Source organism: Phocoena sinus, chromosome 16 (genome assembly GCF_008692025.1).
Source record: "Phocoena sinus isolate mPhoSin1 chromosome 16, mPhoSin1.pri, whole genome shotgun sequence".
Classification (NCBI taxonomy): Eukaryota; Metazoa; Chordata; class Mammalia; order Artiodactyla; family Phocoenidae; genus Phocoena; species Phocoena sinus.
The window spans coordinates 75977532-75996529 of NC_045778.1; the positions used below are offsets into that span (position 1 = coordinate 75977532).

General features: G+C 52.4%; 1 protein-coding gene across 3 annotated transcripts in view; it reads left to right on the forward strand.

The window, feature by feature from the left end:
• The first annotated feature begins 1914 nt into the window (after window positions 1–1914).
• Window positions 1915–18998, forward strand: part of HTRA1 (HtrA serine peptidase 1) — a 56325-nt gene continuing 39241 nt past the window's right edge. Inside the window, exon 1 of one of the 3 annotated variants that reach the window (XM_032607423.1) lies at window positions 1915–2436. In XM_032607423.1, coding sequence (XP_032463314.1) covers window positions 1992–2436 — 445 coding nt within the window. In that variant the 5' untranslated portion in view covers window positions 1915–1991. The remainder of the gene's footprint in view (window positions 2437–18998) is intronic. The other 2 variants (XM_032607425.1, XM_032607424.1) reach the window with 2 other exon arrangements.

An 18998-nucleotide genomic window follows, 5' to 3' on the forward strand; every position in this document is an offset into this window, starting at 1 on the left:
CGGGGTGCGAGCGTGATGGGGGACCCAGTGGGACCCTCAGGGACTTATTCTCTGAGAAGAAGGGAGCTCGGATAAGTTGTGGTCATGTTTTGTTTTGAATCATCTAGTTCACTCTGCAGTCTGGTCACTTGGCTGGAGGGTGGAGGATGGGAACTTGCAGGCACAGACCGTTTAGAAGGTGCTCTGGCTCCATCACTCTTAACTTGTGGTGTGACCTGGGGAGTCACTTACCCTTTCTGGCCTTCAGTTTTCTCATCTGTAAAATACAAGTATTGGATGAAAAGGAGTTTTCACCAATTTATCCACTACCACAGGCCCTGTTTATCTCATGTGCTCACTGGCCTGCAGTGGGGAGAGTCTCTTCATTTCCTGATGGACTTTGCTAATTATTCCTCTCCTGCACCCCGCCCAACCCCTTTTTGGGTAATCACAGCCAGCCAGGCACTCAGGGCCTCTAATGAGCAGAGGTGTCACGTTCCTTTGGTATCCAGGGCTGAGTGAATTCTGAGTGAAGGCCTCCGTTCCCACAAGAAGGAGGTTCTGGTTTTAGGAAATACTGCCATGGGGTCTAGGGACACAGGCTGGAGACCAAGACATCTTTGTCATGCCCCGGGTTCCTGGACCTCCTGCTTCCGGGCTCTTGGTCCCAGGGACCCCTCTGGACCCTGGACGCTAACATGCCTCACCTTTGGGAGGTGCTTGGAGCGGAGGTTACACATATTTGGATTTTACGTTTAAACTATTTTTGTTGGAAAAGTACCGCGTGCCCAAGGGAACAACCCAAACACAGAAGAATAGTGAAAAGTCGCTAAGCCCCGCTAAGGCCGGTCATCTCAGGCCCGTACCCACCCGCCCTTGGGAGCCTCTGCCCGGCTGGCCGGGCCCAGGGCTGCGTGAGCCCGCCTCTTACAGGGTCCTCCGGCTCAAGCTCTGCCCACCTGCCGGCCTGGCACCGCCAGGGCACGGGGACCCACCTCAGGGTCGTCCCTGCTCCTCCTGACGACGCCTAGACTGGCGTCTGTCCCAAATGGCTCACCGAAGACTCTCAAGTGGAAGATCAAAGGCGAGCTCTTTTATTTAATAACAACGTTTTGAGAGAATCACGCATGTGGTGAAAAATTCAAACAGTCCAAAGCCTCTCTCCCACCCAAGACTCCCCCCACCCCGCGCGTTAGCAGCTTCTCGCTTCTCCTTCAGGAGCTGTTCTGTGCATGTACAAGCACGCATCCTGCCCATAACAACTTTTGAAAAGAATCTGACTCGAACGATTATATTCTAATTACTTATGCTCTTTGCTTTTTTCACTTAACCGTGGATCTGGGCGCTGGCTTCCTGCCAGCGCCGCGGGCCCCGCCTTCTTCGTAGGGCTGCACAGGGTCCACGGTCCCGGTCGCGCGTGCCGAGCACAGGGGTCAGTTCCAGAGTGGTGCTCGTCCTCCTCCTCTAGAGCGCGTGACCGGGGCAGGCGGTGCCACCGCCCGGGGTCTGGGCAACGGCCCCTCCCGCGGCCGGGGCGGGTCCCCAACTCTGCAATTTGCGGGAACTTTCCCGGGCGCTCACGCGCCGGCCAACCGCAGGTTCCCCCGTGCAGAGCCTCTTTTTAGTTTTAAGGTCGCGAATCGCGGCGAGGGAAGCCGCAAGAGGCGGATACATGGGAAGCGGAGACCGGGAAACGGGGCCCCGCGAGCCGGCGAGCCCACCCGCGAGCCGCCCCGCCCGCGCCCACGAGCTCCGCCGTGCCCCGGCGCGCCCGCCCTGCCCCCGCCGCGGGCGGTCCCCGGTCCAGCAGCCCGCCCGCCCTCCCGCCATCCGGCCGGCCCCCCTCCCGGGCGCAGTGCCCGTCCCCAAGGCAGCTCGTCACCGCCGCGAGGCCAATGGGCTGGGCCGCGCGGCCGCGCGCGCTCGCGCACGCTGGCCCTGAGTCCCTCCCGCTCTCTCCCCGGCGCCGCACTCCTGCCCTCGCTCAACCGGCCGCCGCCGTCGGAGCCGCCATGCAGCCCCCGCGCGCCCCGTTCCTCCCGCCGCCGCTGCTTCTGCTGCTGCTGCTGCTCGCGGCGCCAGGCGCAGCCGGGTGTCCCGAGCGCTGCGACCCCGCGCGCTGCGCTCCGCTGCCGGCACACTGCGAGGGCGGCCGCGTCCGCGACGCGTGCGGCTGCTGCGAGGTGTGCGGCGCGCCCGAGGGGGCCGAGTGCGGCCTGCAGGAGGGCCCGTGCGGCGAAGGGCTGCAGTGCGTGGTGCCCTTCGGCGTGCCCGCCTCGGCCACGGTGCGGCGGCGCGCGCAGGCCGGCCTCTGCGTGTGCACCAGCAGCGAGCCGGTGTGCGGCAGCGACGCCACTACCTACGCCAACCTGTGCCGGCTGCGCGCCGCCAGCCGCCGCTCTGAGAGGCTGCACCGGCCGCCGGTCATCGTCCTGCAGCGCGGCGCCTGCGGCCAAGGTACCTGCGCTCCGGGGAGCTCCCCGCTCTCCGCCTCCCGGCCCCGACCTGCCCCCGCGGGACGGACGGGCCGGCAGAGGGGCAGCGAAGCTTGGCGGGGTATTCCGGGCGCCCACTGGCCGGGAGAGGCGGGCACCCGCCCCGGCGGGGGCAGCGTTGCGCGGGCTCTGTCGGAACCGAGCTTTGCGCCTAGCCCAGGGTCTGTTCCGCGCGCGGCGGGTCCTGGACGTGCTCTGTCCAGAAGCCCGGAGCCAGGGTGACGGGGCATCCCGCCCGCTGGCCGGCTGCTGGGTGCCCCGCGGGGAGCCACACCGCGCCAGGGCCTGGGGGACAAACAAGACAGGAATGTGGGCATAAAGAGAGTTGAGAAGTCCGGAGCTGAAAAAAGTGCCGTGTGCTGCGTGAGCCTGAGGCTTTGGGACCGGGTCTAATTTCCGTAGCTTTCCCTTCTTTCTCTGCATCTGCCCCCCCCCCCCGCCCTTTAAAATTAACCATGCATTCATTTTTATTTCGGATACTGTCGTTGAAAACATTGCCTTTTTATTTGAAAGGGACGGTGTTGCCCGTCAGGCTCCCCAGTTTCCCCGGGTGACCTCCCCGCTCCCCCCCTCCACTCGCCGCCCTGGCCAGGCACCAGTTTAGGCGGTGCAGCGGCGTTGCTGCCGCCTTGTTTCCCGTGTTTTGAGCCAACCCTACAAAAATGAAAGTGGTTCTTTTTGAACAAGCTGAATGTAGTTTTGGATCACAAAATATGCAGACGCAGGGGTGAGGGGAGAGGGTTAGGGATGAGGGAGAAGGGTACCCTCTCCCTCCTTAAGCATCTTTTCTCTATCAGCAAGACCCAGTCCTGGCAGGGGAAGTGATGGTGATGGGGCAAAGGGTGGAGCAATCGTCTAACTCTCTCGCGGGACCTTCCAGAGGGATGCTTCTCGTCGCCAGTCAGAGAGACCATGTGGAAAAACAATACGGAGTTCAGCTGCGGCCAATCCAGCGGTGTGGGGACGGGCCAGCCCTGCTCGGCAGTGCACTGGTTGCAGCCACACGGTGCCTCTTCACCGCGGGCAGTGCGTGGAAAGGGAAAGAGGGGAGCCCAGCGCAAGGGGCTGCTCTAGGTTTTCTTTGTAGGAAAACCGTCCAGCACTAGGGCCTCCACAGGTTGGCCGACACAGAGAGGAAGGTGCCAGAGCAGTGTAGGTGAAACGGAGATTGTGTGTTCTGCCAGCATGGGAGCTGGGAGCCAGCCTCCGCGCTCAGGAAACAGCCTAATTAGAGGGTGGAGGAGCGATATTCCCGAGAGAAGTGAACCTGCAGAGTCTGAGGTATGGGCATGACAACGCGTGCGTATTGAGTGCCCACTCTGTGCCCCAGTCCGTGTGCCTGGTGTGTTACACGTGTGACTGCACTCGGCCTTCACAGCCTCGAGAGGAGGGAGCCTTTGCTGTCATTCCCATTTTACAGGTGGGGGAACTGAGGTTGAACTGCTTGCCCAAGGTCACTCAGCTGGAATTTGAACCTGCCTTACTCAGAAGCAACCCAGTGTTTAATCCCAAGCCTGGGGAAGGGAGGTCAGGCTGGGTAAAGGAAGTTTGGGGAGGGCCCGAAGTGCATCCCACGTGGAGTGCGGGGGTCAGGCTGAGCCAGGTGTTGCTTGGTGAATAGATTGGTGTGGCTGGGGATGCTTGGGATGGGGGGCATCAGGGGTGACCCAGGCTGGTGGTGCAGAGCCCCAGGGCCAAAGTGTTCTCAGATGTTCTTGAGCCAGGGCAGCTCAAAACAAAAAAACCAAACAATAACCAAAAAAACCTGGGTAGGACAAAGCTAGCAGTAGAATGCCAAACACGCCAGGGCACGGAGTTCGGGCTAGTGCAATCAGTAGTTTGGGTGTGAGGTGATGACTATAAAAAAAGCACGTTGTGTGTTTTTGTCAAAAACAAGCTAGCTGTTACTGTTTGTAGTCGAGCTGCACGGGGTCCTGAGTAACTGGCAGCATTCAAGCACCGAATTTATTGCCAGTGAGGTGGAGTCACTGAGTAAGTTTCAGGTCACTAATAGTCACCGTGTGTGTGGAGGGAAACAGGTCCTCTTCCACTGGCTGTCAGGCCCACAGCGGGCTCCCAGGAGAAGCCAGCGAGGGGACAGCCACGGAAGGATGAGCGTGGTGGCCCAGAAAGGAGGGAGAGACAGAGGGTGCAGAGCTGTTCTCCTCTGTCCTTCTTTCTTTCTGCAAATATTTACTGAGCTCTCCGGTGCATCTGGCACTGTTTGTGTGTGTGTGTGTGTGTGTGTGTGTGTGTGTGTGTGTGTGTCTGCCTGGCACATAGGAGGCACCTGGCAGATGCGTGGGGGGATGTTGAATGAATAAATGAAGGAAGGAAGAAACCAGAGATGCTGGAGATACACAGCCACCCAGTCTTTCCTCAACGAAAGGTTTCACTTTTGCCGCCCTTCTCCCCCCATCTAGCATTCCGCCCTTGACTTCCTGGAGGTACCTCTGAGGACAGGAGCCTGGGAGCCAAGACTTCATTCAGTCGAAGCCCTGCCCACAAGCAGGTCACCTGACGTCATTGTTAACTGCTGTGCATTGGCCGCCCGCTCCAGCTGTGAGCCTTGGCAGGAGCACTTTTAGCTGGAGTGCCCCTGCGAGGCCTTTTGGAGGAGGCGCTGTCGTACGGGAGGCCAGGAGTTGGAGCGAGCGTGCGAGGACGAGGGGAAGGATCGGCTCCCCGATTCACGAGATCGCGAAGAGGGTTTGTCTGGAGCGGAGAGCGAGGGCAGGGGAGGTAGGACAGGCTGGCGAGCAGCATTTGGGAGCCACAGTGAATCTTTGGATGGCGGAATGTGCCACCATTCGAAAGAAAGCACTTTTATTTGTAAGCTGTTTCACAAAGACTTCAGAGGGGGTCTCTAATCATGGTTCTGGAAATGAAGGCAAACCATCTATTTCAGAAATCAATGCTGCTGTCAGGGTTTGGATGGGAAAGTGTCCAGTTATACCAGAGATCAAAAGAGCTGTCGTCTTCCACCAGGGGCAGTTTGGATTAGCTTCAAGCAAAAACTCTATACTGGTCAGGGGATTACGAAAAAAGAAAGGAATTGCAATTACTAATAGTCTGATAATAAGGGCTAACGTATACTTCGTGCTTATTCTGTGCCAGGCCTGCGTTAACCCATTTGATCCTCCTAGTAACCCTATAAGGGGCGTGCTCTAATCCTCCCCAGGTTACAGCTGGGAGACAGAGTCATAGAACAGTACCTTGCCCAGGACTTGAACCCATGCATCTGGTCCACAGCCCATTCATAAGCACTCCGTGCTGTTGACAGAGAAACCGAGATTATAAGCCAACCCCAGCTAAGCCGAAGCTAATAGCTGGAATAAACAGAGCTCCAGATGGCCATGGCCTTGAGGTGAAACAGAAACAAAGGACACGTCACAGTTCTCGCTCCGCAGGCACGGGGTCTGAGGACATGGTTGCCCCCAGTTGCCATCAAGGCAGCCCTTGCTGAAAGAAAAGCCAAAAAGCAGAAGCAGCTGTAGCAGAGATGCATCCAAACCAGAGCCCCAGGCCCCAAACTGCTCTTAGGCAGAGAAAGGCTCCTCCGGATTCCCAGACACTGCAAAAAACTAGCCAGGATGTGTAGCAGATTTCTGCCAAAAAAAGGACAGGAAGCCAGAAAAGAGGCCTGAAAAAGACTCCTCAAGCATCAGAAGCCTAGTCCTTTTCTCCTCCTAGTACACTCTCCAGGAAAGCGACCCGCCCCACCCAAAACAACCCCCGCAGCCCCGAGCCCAGAAGTCTCCAAGCCCAGGAACTCCTCGTCCTGGTTTCACCCCAGGCCTGACAAGGGAGGGCTTCTGAAGGTGCAGGCTGGCCATGCATTCCTGGCAAAGAACCACCACTGGCTTAGATGTCATTTGAATAGTTTATAAGGCTTTGCTCACTCTGGTTGGTTATCTTCTTTTGTTCTCAGTTGGTTTTGCTAAAGAGTTAAAATATTAGGGTTTCATAAGATTAGTAAGCCAAGTGTATAGAAGCCAAGCGTCTGAGTAAGTTCGTCCCATCCGGAGGAGCTGTAAATAGATTGCATTAGCACTTAAAATAACTGCATTCAGTAAGTGATTATGGCGGGGACCATGAGCTAACTGTGGTCAGACGTCCGACGGCCTCGGGACTGCAGGGCTGGATCCTGAGTCCATTTGGAGTTGTGTGATCCTGGACGCCATTCCGTGCCTTGGATTGAGAAATCAGACTTTCCATGAGCGTATATTTCAAGTGAATAAATAGTGATGGTAAGGCTTAATTTGAAGAAGAAATCAAGCTTGGCAGTGGGTGAGGGTTCCTTGGAAGGCCAGCTGGGGTGGAGGGACTGACAGGCTGAGACTGCCTCTGACCCTGCCTAGGCTGTTACCTGACCAGGTGACCGGCCCCCGAACCTTCAGAGCCTCAACAGTGAGGGGATTGGACCAGGTGATCTCTGAGGGCTCTTCCAGCTGGAATGGTGTGTGATTCTTGTAAGAGAACTAGTCTCTGAAGAATTGTGGTAACCTCATCCTTGTTTTAAAGCCTGGGCTGGCTTCTTTAAGAGTTATTTCTTTTTCTTAAGTTATTGATGGTTAAAGCCAGGGTTCGAGTTGAATGCCTGTGGCCCACTCGGGTCTGGTTGCCTCGTACTGTAGCTTTGTGCTCTCTGCTGCAAGTCCCCAGATGACCACTGTGGTGACATGCCCAGCCCCAGGAGGTGAGCTCCATTGAACCTGGTGGCCCTTGCTGTTTCCCAGGGGCTCTGAGGCTGGGCTGCATGTGTCCTCTGGAGTGAGATCCCTCCTGAGCCCTTTCTCCTTCCTTCCCCATCTTCTCTGCCGGTAACAAAAAGAGAAAATTAATGTCAGCAGAGAAAATGAGAAGTGTAGCCATCCCAAATGGCTCCCATTGAAGAGGCATGTCTGTTGCCGCTGGAAGGGCAGAGTTCGGCTTTTGGAATTAGTGACATGAGTTCTATTTCTAAGTACACTCAGAGGATTTATTGAACACCTTCTGTGTACTTAGAAGGTCCAGATAGAAGGAATCAGAGTGAGAAAGGCTGGGTAGCCCGTGATCTCAAGAAGTTCGTAGTAGGTCATATCACACCCGGCTTAAGGAGTCAGATCACCACTTTGTAAAGGGATGACTTCTCGTATGTGACTTAAACTCTCTAAGTTTCAGTTTTCTCGTCAGTAAAATCATTATAAAAATAATGGTGCGCACATACCTATGTCGTAGGATTGCTGAAAGACGGAAACGCCTCATTATATGAACTTAGTGCTTAGAACTGTGCCCAGTGCTCTACTAGAACTGGATCAGTGTTAGCTGTAATAATAATTAACATCACCATCACCATCATCGTCAGGGAGTCCGGTAGAGGAAGCGCTATAACGATGTCTCCCTGGGGATAAGGTGCGTGAGTGGCTTAAAGAAGGCGTCACGGAGGAGGAGGGTGATGCGGGACCTGTGTCCTGGAGGCTGACTTGGGGTTTGCCAGCAAATATGTTAGGAAAGCTTCTCTGGGCAGAGAGACTCAGACACCACGTTGCCTGTCGTCACCCTCTGAAACCCCCAGGCGTTGTCCGTACCATCTGAGAAGTGTGTGACTTCTCTTGAATGAAGAGCTGCATGCCTGGAATGCCTGGGATTTTACAAATGTCATCTCATTAACCCTCCTTAGAGTATGTGACGTGCAGGAGGGAGCAGTGTACAGCAGCCCCAAGACCTTCCTGAATGACGCTTAGTTTGTTTTCCATGTTTCGGGAATTCCTCACAAGGAAAGATTTGTCACATCTTAAGGAAAAAAGAAAAGTTTGGGAGCCCACAGATAACCCTATTATTTTCGATTCCTAGGACAAATTGTCAAGCCAGTGTGTTCTGTAAAAGCAGTCCTCCACAGCGTCATGTGACAGCAGCTGGTCCCTCACCAGGAGATAACCATGCTTCCTCGGGCACATGGTGGTTTCAGGGGGCGTATTGTTGTGGCTGGAATTTTCAATAATTTTCAAATTTGAATAAGCCCTGTCTTAATGAGTCAGAGCCTTGTGCAATATTTTCAAACCTCAGGAAACATCTTTTTCATTAGTTGTGCAATCAGATCTCAAGGAGAAGACGGTAGGCCTGTCTGCCTGATAAACTGTTTTATTTTATTTTATTTTTAAATTTTTTTCTGAGCGTTTGGTGAGATTTGTGGTAGACTTCCCTTTCACATAGTTGCGGGCGAGATTTTACTAGATCATCCAACAGTTGAGTCATCTCACACCCCGGGACTAGGAGCGCTGTCTCTTTGGTGCCAGTATTCCAAGCGGCATCCCTGCTTGGTGGGGATGGATGGACACAGAGGGTTCTGCCAGTTGGGGTTGTCCCGGCCGATGGCTGCCAACTGGATACAGAGGAGGGAAGGCTCAATGTTCAGCAGTCACGTCTGCTTTTCTCTGGCAGAGGGTGAGCTAGCCTGGGGGACGGGGGGACAGGGACAGTGTTCTCCAGGACAGCCAGGTGGTAGGAAACATCAGTGGGCAGAACAGTGACCAGAAGAGCTACCACCACTGGGTGCTTTCTGGGAGCTGGGCACTGTGCTGTTTGTGTTATGGGCCAAACTCGTGCTTCCCTCACCGTCATCCAGGGAGGGAGGGGCATCGTTCCGTTCTCCAGCTGGGAAGAGATGAGGCTCCAAGAGGTGACTGATAATTGTCCAAGGCTACCCAGTAGAGGGAGGTAGAGCCGGGATTTGAACCCAAGTCTGCCTCTCTCCCAGATTATTCTTGAGATGTCTTTGACTCAGGTGTTACTTAGAGGCGTGTTACTTAATCTCCAAATACTTGCGGGTTTGCCAGCTCGCCTTCTGTTATTGGTTCTAGTTCAGTTTCACTGTGATCTAGGAACATGCTTTGTATGATTTCTCTTCTTGTTTCTTTTTTTTTTTTTGTCTTTTAAATTTGTTAGGATGTGTTTTCTGGTCAAGGATGCGGTCTCTCTTGGTGAATGTTCCATGTGAACAGCAGAATCTTCTGCGGTTGTTGGGTGGAGTGTTTCGTAAACATCAATTAGGTCTAGTGGATCGATAAGGTCAACTATATCCTACTGATTTTCTGCCTGCTTGGTCTATCAGTTCCCGGAAGATGGATGTTGATGTCTCTGGAGTCTACTCTGGAGCCCTGAGCTGCTGTCTCCTTTACGGCCTCCCGGTTTGTGGAAACCTGGGTTCTGACCACACAACCATCTCTGTGTCTCCACCACAGAGAGCGTGTGCTCTTTACCAGGGAGCCTGTGGTCTTCACGCTGAGTTTTCAGGCTAAGTTTCTATTGAACATTTACTGGTCAAGAAATGGCCTGAGTTGGGGTTTCTTAGGTCCTAGTTTGACGTTTCTCCACCAATTTGACCTTTCTGGCTCTGGAAAATGTAGCCCAATGTGGTTCAGCCCTCGTTGGAAAAAACCCAGGAGGAGAAGTCTGATAATAGCACAGAAGGTATAGGAGGAAGGGCAAGAGTTTGAGACCATCTAGAAAGGCCCCATGCGCACTGATCCCTTTCTGTCTGTGGGGTCCTCTCATCCAAGGCACTTCTCTTGGAATGCTCACCTTTGGTCAGACCTATACTAGTTCTTCATCCTCTGAAAAATACAGCTGTGCCCTCACCTTCCACAACCCACCTCTAACCACATCAACTCTCCATTTTCATGTTTTCTGGGATTTTGTGGACAAGGACACCTCTGCCCTCGCAGAGATGCTGTTGACTGGCCAAAGACACCAGCTGGCTGTGGACAGAATCCCAGCGCACAAAATCTGAGTGTGGAAGGTTCTCGCAGGTCCCATAACCCAACCCTTCACTTCAGAGAGAGGCACCCAAAGGGAACACGACTCTCACAAGCTGCTTAGCTCATCGGGGCAGGAGGATGGTGGGTCAGTGTGGGCTCCATCCTGAGGCCCAAGGCAGAGCACTTGAGCCCTTCCCTCCTCAGCTGTACTTTCCTGCTAAAGGAGGGGGTTATTTGGGAGAGGCTGGGGTCCATGCACACGATTCCCATGAGGCAGAAACAGTGGGTGCTTTCACTTAGTCTCCCATTACAAAATGATGCTAAAGAAAACTCCTCCCCCACCCCCGCCAAAAATAAGCTCCTTGGGTTGGAAGATGACCAAAAAGCTATCCATATAATGACTGACTTCTCCTCTCAAGACTTCTAAGCACCTGTTAATGCCCTTGAACCATAATTACAGTGTTCTTGCTAAAAAGAAAAAAATTAGTATAAATATAGTGGTGGACACACCAGATAAATCAGGGCTGAGATGCTTCAATGTCTTTTAAGCTGTGGTCTGATTTTCTTTGGGATGAATATACCAAGATTTTCCTCTCTCAGCATAAAGACTCTTTTGAATCTCTTTTCACTGTACTGTTTAGACATCATGGGAAATGCATTTATACATTTGATGGCATACTGCACTATACCAGTTTTTGAAAGTTATAAATATACTTTAATCACATCAAAAATAAAAGAAGAAAAAAGATTCAGGATTCCACCGTTATTCCAGCAGCTTCATCATTTCTGTCCCCAGTATTACCACCATTTGGTTAACTAGTCCTTCTTTGTGTCCATTTGGGCCACGTTTGCCCCAAAACAAACATTTTTGTGTTCATGGTTATTTCTGAATCTAGGGTTATTCTTTTGGGATAGATACTAAGAAGTGCAATGACTGGATGGAAGGTTAAGTTTCTTTTATGGCCCTTGGTTTATGCCAAGGGCCATAAAGTTTTTTCCAGGGGGTTGCCAAATTATTTTCCAGGGGGTTGTACCCATATCCGTTGCCGTCAGCTATAGAATAACCCACCTCCTAAGTCACTGACAGCTGGGGCAGAAGAAGCCAAGAAGAAATTCTCCTGAAAGAAATCCTTCAGGATAAATGGAATAGGATGGTACCAAAACGGTCACTCTGCTCAGTCAGTAAATGACCTGGTCTTTCTTGAAGTGATTTTTATTCCCAGATTGACTGCTTTTAGGAGATATGCAATGTTTGGGGTAGAATGAGAACTTTTAAAGTTTGATTTTACCTGCGGATGGAGTAGTGATTACAGACTGGAAGGGGGATTGTGTGGTCGTCAGGTCATCTGGTCCAACACTTGTGTTTTCATTGAGGGGCCAGGACCATTGAGGGGATGTGAAAGCCGGAGGTCACAAGCCAGTCTGTGACAGAGACTCTGAGTTTCTGGACGCCCAGCCCACGGCTCTCTGCGCTCAGCCTCCCGGATGCCAGCTCTGTCCAGGGTGCAGGAGGAGGCCAGACGGTTTGTGCTTGTTTGGAAAAGTGAGCAATATGTTTATTCGATTGTTTGGTTACACATAGACCGAAATACAACTGGAGCGTCATATATAAAATGCAATTCTCTAGTAGCCACAGTAAAGAAGTAAAAAGAAACAGTGACGTTTTCTTTTTTTTTTTAATGCCGTTCTATTGAGATATTATTCACATACCATAAAATTCACCCTTTTAAAGCGGATAGATCAGAGTTTTTATATACTTACAGAGCAGTGCAACTATTATCACTGTGCAATTCTAGAATACTTTCCTCACTCCAGAAAGCAGCCCGGTACTGGTTAGCAGTCACCGCATACTTCCTTTCTGCCCTAGGCAACCACTAATCTCTTTCTGTCTCTATGAATTTCCCTATTCTGGACATTGGACATTTCATATAAATGGAATCATACATTTGTGGTCCTTTGTAACTGGCTTCTTTCACTGACCGTAATGTTTTCAAGGTTCATCCACGTTGCGTGTGTCCGTGCTTCATTCCGTTTTATGATCGAATAATATTCTGTTGTGTGAATGTAGTAAGGCCAGACTTTTATTTTATCTCCTCTTCCTGTTGGGGAAATCCTAATCCCAGCCCCAGAAGTCACCTTGAAAGTGACTAGACGGCTCAGACGGCTCAGAAGAAACTGGAGCACACGATGCAGGAAGCCAGCCTGGAAAATAAGAATATTCCGTAAGGATGGGAATTACATACTGAAAGGGAAAGATCAGGAAATGCACTTTTCAGATTTATTAGATCATATAATATTTTTTTGGAGCTGGAAAGGATGTTGGAAATGGTCTAGTCTGCCCCTAGTCTTACCGATGAGGTAACTGAGACCCAGAGAGGGGAAGTGGCTTGTCTTGGGTCTTAAGACCCACTATTCACTTCTCACTTGAGCCAAAGATTCCTTCTGACTTTTGTCTCAGTTTTACAAGTTACCTTCCTCACACCTCGAAGACAACGCTCATCGGCAAATGGGCAGGGGGCGCCTCTCAGGAAGAACTGTGCCCTTCCTGGACGGAGGGTCTTGCTTCACCGTCACATCCCCGCTTCTACTTTCCCAAGCCCCAGGCCCACCCTCCCGGACCAGGGGCTACAGGAGGGTGGCTGCGGACAGCTCAGGAGCGTGTCCCAGACCCTTAATAAATGGACCTGTCACCGCCCAGCCCGCTGCTCGCAGCTGGAGGCTTCGGGAGCCCGCGCTGGCTTGGCCACTTCAGACACAACAACCAGGAGGAAGGAGCTGGAGCGGGAAGGGAACCCAGCTGAGAAATCTGGGGAGGTCAGGACGGGAGCCAGGCGCTTATCAGGAGGAAAGTTAATAGTGTTTTTGTGAGCGGAGCAGTCAGCTGTTTCCCCAAAGATGATAATAGACGCATCATTCGGGTGTTCAGGAGACTTCTGAAAAAAGAAATCGTGCGGTGGAGGTGGTTGGAAACTTCTTTTTCCGACTATTTTTCTAACATCCAACAGGTCAGAAAAAAACGATTAAAGGCAACAATACCCAGCAAACCCAAGCGTTCACCATGAGTATGCAAGCGAGGACTTTTTTTTTTTTTTGCCAGTGAGACTGAAAAGCGGTTATCAATGACAGGCACCTTTAGACATAGACGCATTGTTCTGGAAAAGGCATCTTTTACCAGTAGAGCTGAAGCTGCAGAGAACTGGGCCGTGCATATGACTGACGGCCAGCTGGCCGGGTGCCCCCTGAAAGCTGTTCCTCCTCCAGAGAGGCTTCTTAGACTTGTTTGGGTTGCCTTTCTCCCCCTTCACTTCACCTGCCGAGTCTTTTCCAGCATCACCAGCAGGGGCCTGGTCCCAGCCCCTGCAAACAGTCACTCGCTCAGGGCCCATGGATATGGGGGACGGGTTTGCAGTCTGAGGTCTGGCGTCAGGCGAGCTTTTCCCACTCTGAGCCGTCTGAGAGACTGCACCGGAAAGCCAGGGGCTGCCAGGCCTTGGAAGTGCCAGTGTGGGCTGGAAATTGAGGCCAGGCTCCCGGGCTCCTCCCCCCTCTGCCTCCTTTATCCATTAGGAGCAGAGAAATGGGTCACACGTAACTCTCCTGAATTTTACTTCTTCATTTGTCTGCAAAAGACAGAGTGTAGTGGTCCATCATCCAATTATGTATCTTTAAAAAAAATAACAGTTGCTTCCTGCGAATTCAGTTTCTTTTGAAAAAAATAGGGCTGAGGGCCCTTGGCCATGGGAAGCTTGATTCCAAAGCTGTGTCTTTTCTGTTTCGATCTATTTCACTTAGATTTGCGGACGGTGGCCCTGATGAGGTACAGGACTTTAAGGTGATTGTAGCCGTCAGCCGGCTGCCTTGGCCGCAGCCAAGTGATGCCTCTCTCTCCTGAGCGTTTTCCCTGCAGGGTTCAGAGAAACCCAGCTGCACGGGCCCCTCTGCCCTGGAGTCTGCAGCCGCAGCACCGATTAGAATGGGGGTCTGGTTTCCTGGAATGTGCAAGGTCTCGTTTCTGTTTCTGCTGTCTCCACACTCCAGACCAGCGTTGGGCCAGACTCTGGGTTGGAGCCGTGGCTGACAGGTTTTCCTTGGAATTTAATGGAGTGGGACAGACAGAATTCAGTCACTCAAACTGAAAGCATGGAGAAGATGAATCTTGCAGGGCATCTCTGCTGCGGTCACTGAGTTACGCTTTTTTTTTTTTTCTCCCCCCGGCAACCACTCTTGCAAAAAGGAGGCCCCGTCCCCTTTGCACTTCATGCATCCTTAGCCATTAGGGGCCTGTTTAAATTGATTTGTCTCCTGACCCTCAGGGAGAAAGCAGTCAAAGTTCGGCAGAAGAGGAAGCATTCTGGGTTTCTCTGCTGTCCCGGCTCCTTTAACTGCAGCCCGCCTGATCTCTGTCTCCCCCTCAGCTGGTCTAGCCTTCTCCTCCTGTGCCCCTCAAGGTGATTCTCGAATTCATCATGCAACCTCACAAAGAGAGCCTTTCTTAGTGAAAAGGCATCCTGCTGCCTTCCCTGCTGTGGACCAGCCCCCCTCCCAGCTGCGAGGTGTCGGGTTACTGAAGCGCCCGCTTCCTGGCCCTGTCTCCACCGCCTACACACCTGGCACAGGTGTCTTACTCGGGCCTCGGGTGCCCGCGCTTGGCCAGAGTTGTGGAGGCCACCTTCCAATCCTGCCATCAGAAGTCGTGGCAGGGCCCGCCGTTCAGGGTGAAGCTCAGGCTTCCAGCATCTCTCTTTCCATGGTGCCCGCGGCTGGCCTCCCCATCCGCTGGCCTTGGCCTGCAGCCCTCTCATTCCCTCTGCTGTTTTATCCCCAGCAGAAGGAGGGGGACCTTTGGCTCAGGGCAGTGTGGTGCCCAGCGTTCCCATCCCCCTACTCCCACACCCCAGCCTCACCAGGCTCCACTTGGCCTCTAGGTAAAGGTGCCGAACAGTGAGTGGAATGGGCCCGGTGAGAACAGACCCCTGGGCCCACGTGGAAGATGTGCCGGACGTGTAATCATTTCCTCCTGGTGGGGGGGGGTCCCCTCTGGATTTGGGCCTGGATTTATTTACCAAGCAAGTAGCCTCTTTGTAGTTACTTTTAATCTCGCCATACTAGGGACAGAGAAATATTCAGGTGTGACCCTGGGACCCTCTAAAGGTGAAGAAGAGGACAGCCTCCAGCATACACCCCCATGGCAGTGCATTCTGAGGTATCACTGGTTTCTAGGCCTGAATCTAGGCTGGTCCTTGGAGGATGGGGTTCCAGAGACTGGACCTCATATGGGGAGCCCCTGCTCGGGGTGCTTTGGCTGTGGGAGGGTGGCTGATGACAGGTGAGGAGTGCATCCCAGACCCCTTACTCAAGTGAGCCATTCCCAAAGGCTATTTTAAGTTTTCCTGACACCCCACTGGAAGCCTGCTGTGTTTGCTCCTTTATTTACAGTTTCTGAGCCTGTGGGAGACTGGCTGGCTGTGTCTGCTGGAGGCCAAGAGAAATTTCCCAAGGCTTTTGGGTAGGACTTTGAGTTCAGAGCAGTTGTGGGTCCAAGCTGGCATCTCAGGGGTCATTACTTCTTCTGGTCCTTCAAATGAAAATGCGAATATGTTTTCCATTGGCTTTCATTTCCAACCTGTGTACAATGCATATGTGCCCTTGCCTTCAAAAGAACGTTATTTCTTTTGTCACTCATGCCCAGGTCCACACACGGAAGGAAGAGAGGGCTGGACCGGAAGTGTCAGGGGGACTGGGGCCGAGCAGGAGGGAGGCTGCCCTGACCAGCCTGCCACGGTCCTTTGGCAAGTAGACCCTGGATGAATCCAGCCATCATTTTGGCTGAGCTGCTTTCTTCCCACTTTGTCCTTTCCCCTGCATCTTGTCGACTTTCCGGATCGGGCTGTGCTACGATTAGTAGTCTTTAAAGTATGACTGTCTTTGCTGGCGTTTAAAGTTGAAGAAATTAGGTGAAAAATCACAAGTGAGTTCTTCCCTTTCTCTGTGGAGCCGAGAGGGACCTTGGAAGCCACCCGATTAAGCCTCCGTATTTTAAAGAGGAGGAACCTTCGGCACGAGGGGCTTGCAGTCGCACGGGTTGCCTCACGGAGTGTGAGCTGTACCAGGCATCTTAGGTCACAGGAGGGGGGTGTCTGCCCCCTAGCATATGGGACGTTTCCTCGGCTCCTATAGACTGACTGCCTGTGGGCTCCTGGGCTCAGCCAGATTAAGGCAGCATCTCCATCAGGTCCTGAGCAAGTGTGATGCTTCTCAGTACTTCATGTGCACTTTGGGTTTTAAAACAGATGAGTTTGGAAAGTAGGCAGGGCCAGCTTCATGCATGTGCCACCCCCTCAGGAGGAGCCCACCCCTGGCTTAATGCTCTGCTGTGACCAGCTTGGAATTCTTAATAATTTGGGAACAAGGGGCCTCCACGTTTTCCTTTTGCACCGGGCCCTGCAAATTATCTAGCTGGTCCTAAATGTGGGACGGTTTTTGAGAACATGCTGTTCCCGTTGAATAAAGGAGGATTTATTTCTGTTCCCTCGAATATACTGTGTTTTGTTTCCCCAATTAGCCCTGCTTACCAACTCTGTTGAGAAGTTGGAGAGCGCGATTGTTCTTGCTGGGAGGGAAGGTTGCGTTGTTCATCTTGAACCCTGGCTCTGAGCTCTCAGGCCTGGAAGTGGGAAGTGTGTCCCCACAACTGCAGGAGCTGTGGGGGACTGGAGGCTGGGTGAAAGGGCTGGGACCTGGAAGGGAGGCCACAGAGGCAGAGCAAAGAGGCCAGCTGGGGAGCCAGACAGATGGCCGCGCTCGCCGGCTCTGAAGCTTTGAGCATCGTGCTGGACTTCTCGGATGCTCCGTTTGTCTCCCCATCGCTGTAGACTGGAGGTAAGACCCTCCCTGCAGGTGTGCAGGACTGGAGAGTGTGCATTAAGGAATCTTGGGAGATAGAGCTGGGGACTCAAAGCCACGTGATGGAGGGAGTTGTGGATGAGACAGGAGATGGGGATGTCCTTGGGGGTCCTGCAGTAACTTCATGTACCCCAAGTGGCAATTACTTAGAGGAGACACCGAACACGGGCCAGACCTGCCTGAATTAGAATGTAGAAGTGGGATTCTTAGAAGTTTCAGAAGTGTGGGAGGAGCCTTTTGGAGGTGTTGAGATGCACCGGGGAGGCTGAGTGCAGGGCTGAGAACTGGGAGGTGATAACCCAGCTCGTGGCCTCGAGACGGGCATGGGGTTTAGTGGTTTTTGTGCTTTTCTCATTCAGGACTCCCAACTCCCAGAAGTAGTGGTATTATCTCCATGTTGCAGGAGGGGAGAATGAGGCTTGGACAGGCAGAGCCACTGCCTGAAGCGACACAGCTGTGAGGGGCAGAGAATCGGGACTGGAGGCCAGGTCTGCTCTGGAGTCACTCTGGCATTAACAAGGAGACTTGCGACCTTACCCAGCCTTGCTGACCCTGCTAAGAATGTTCTGAGGTTGGAGTCCAGCTTGGCCTTCCTGTCTCCCTCAGACACTCTGGGTTTGTGAACCTGAGCTGCTAAGCCGGGGTGGGAGAGGGTGGGCAGCACCGCATGGCGAAGGGACAAGGGACCAAGGGACAGGGCCGAGGGCCAGAGCGTCCAGATCCAATTCGAGGACAACTGTAGCCAGATGTGGAGCGGGGGCCACCCTGGAGGGCCGCCTTGGTCCTCCTACAGTGGAAAAAAACTTATGGTTACCAAAGGGGAAAGGTTGGGGGGAGGGGTACATGAGGAGTTTGGGAGTAACATATACACACTACTATGTCTAAAATAGATAAACAACAAGGACCTACTGTATAGCCCAGGGAACTACACTCAATATTCAGTAATAACCTATAAGGGAAAAGAATCTGAAAAAGAACAGATATATATAGATTTAGATGTAGGTTGATATGTATAGATATGTATAACTGAATCACTTTGCTGTACACCTGAAACTAACACAACATTGTCAATCAACTATACTCCAATATAAAAACAATTAAAAATAAAGTGTATCCATGGCACACTGGCCATGGTGACTTGTCGGGCACTGAGAGTCCTGGCCGGCAGAGGCAGTGTGTCCTGTAGGTGTAGCTCAGGTGTCCTGCTGGCCTGGCTCAGGCATCCCCCTCTTAACACTGTGAGCCAGCCACGTGCTCTAGGGGGTCAGGGAGCCACGAGGGTGGCACCCAGGCCCGGTCCCTGGGCAAGATTTGGTACTCCCACCTACCCCTGGCAGGTCCAGTTTTATGGGATCTGAAAGGGGCACCCTCTTAAGAAAAAGAATTCACAATTATGAATACAGCAGTAGGCATGGAAATGATTCCTTATTTAGGCAGAAAACAAACTGCCACAAATTAAAATTTTTTAAAGTAGACAAATTCTACAAACTCCACAAAACCCAGAAAACTGTCATGATGTTGTAACTACCGGATCCACTTTCACCTTTAAAATACTCCTCCCTGCCTCCCCCCACCCCCGTATTTTTTGGCTGTAGATTCTTTGATCGCCTTTTCATTTGACATATTTTGTAATGTTTCCTCTGAAGAGAATAGAATTATTTCTTCTTCTTATTGTCATTATTATTATTACTACTATTATTGTTAGTTTAGTCTTTCCTCTGGCATATTTCTCCACTACCCACATACTTCCAGGCCAGATCACCGTACTCTATACAACCTGTGGCCTGCAGTAGGGGCGCTGGCAGGGTGGCATTAGCAGTGCCCCTGGAAACCATTTCTGTCCCAGGATAGATAACTAGAACCAGAAGTGACTTCAAAGCAC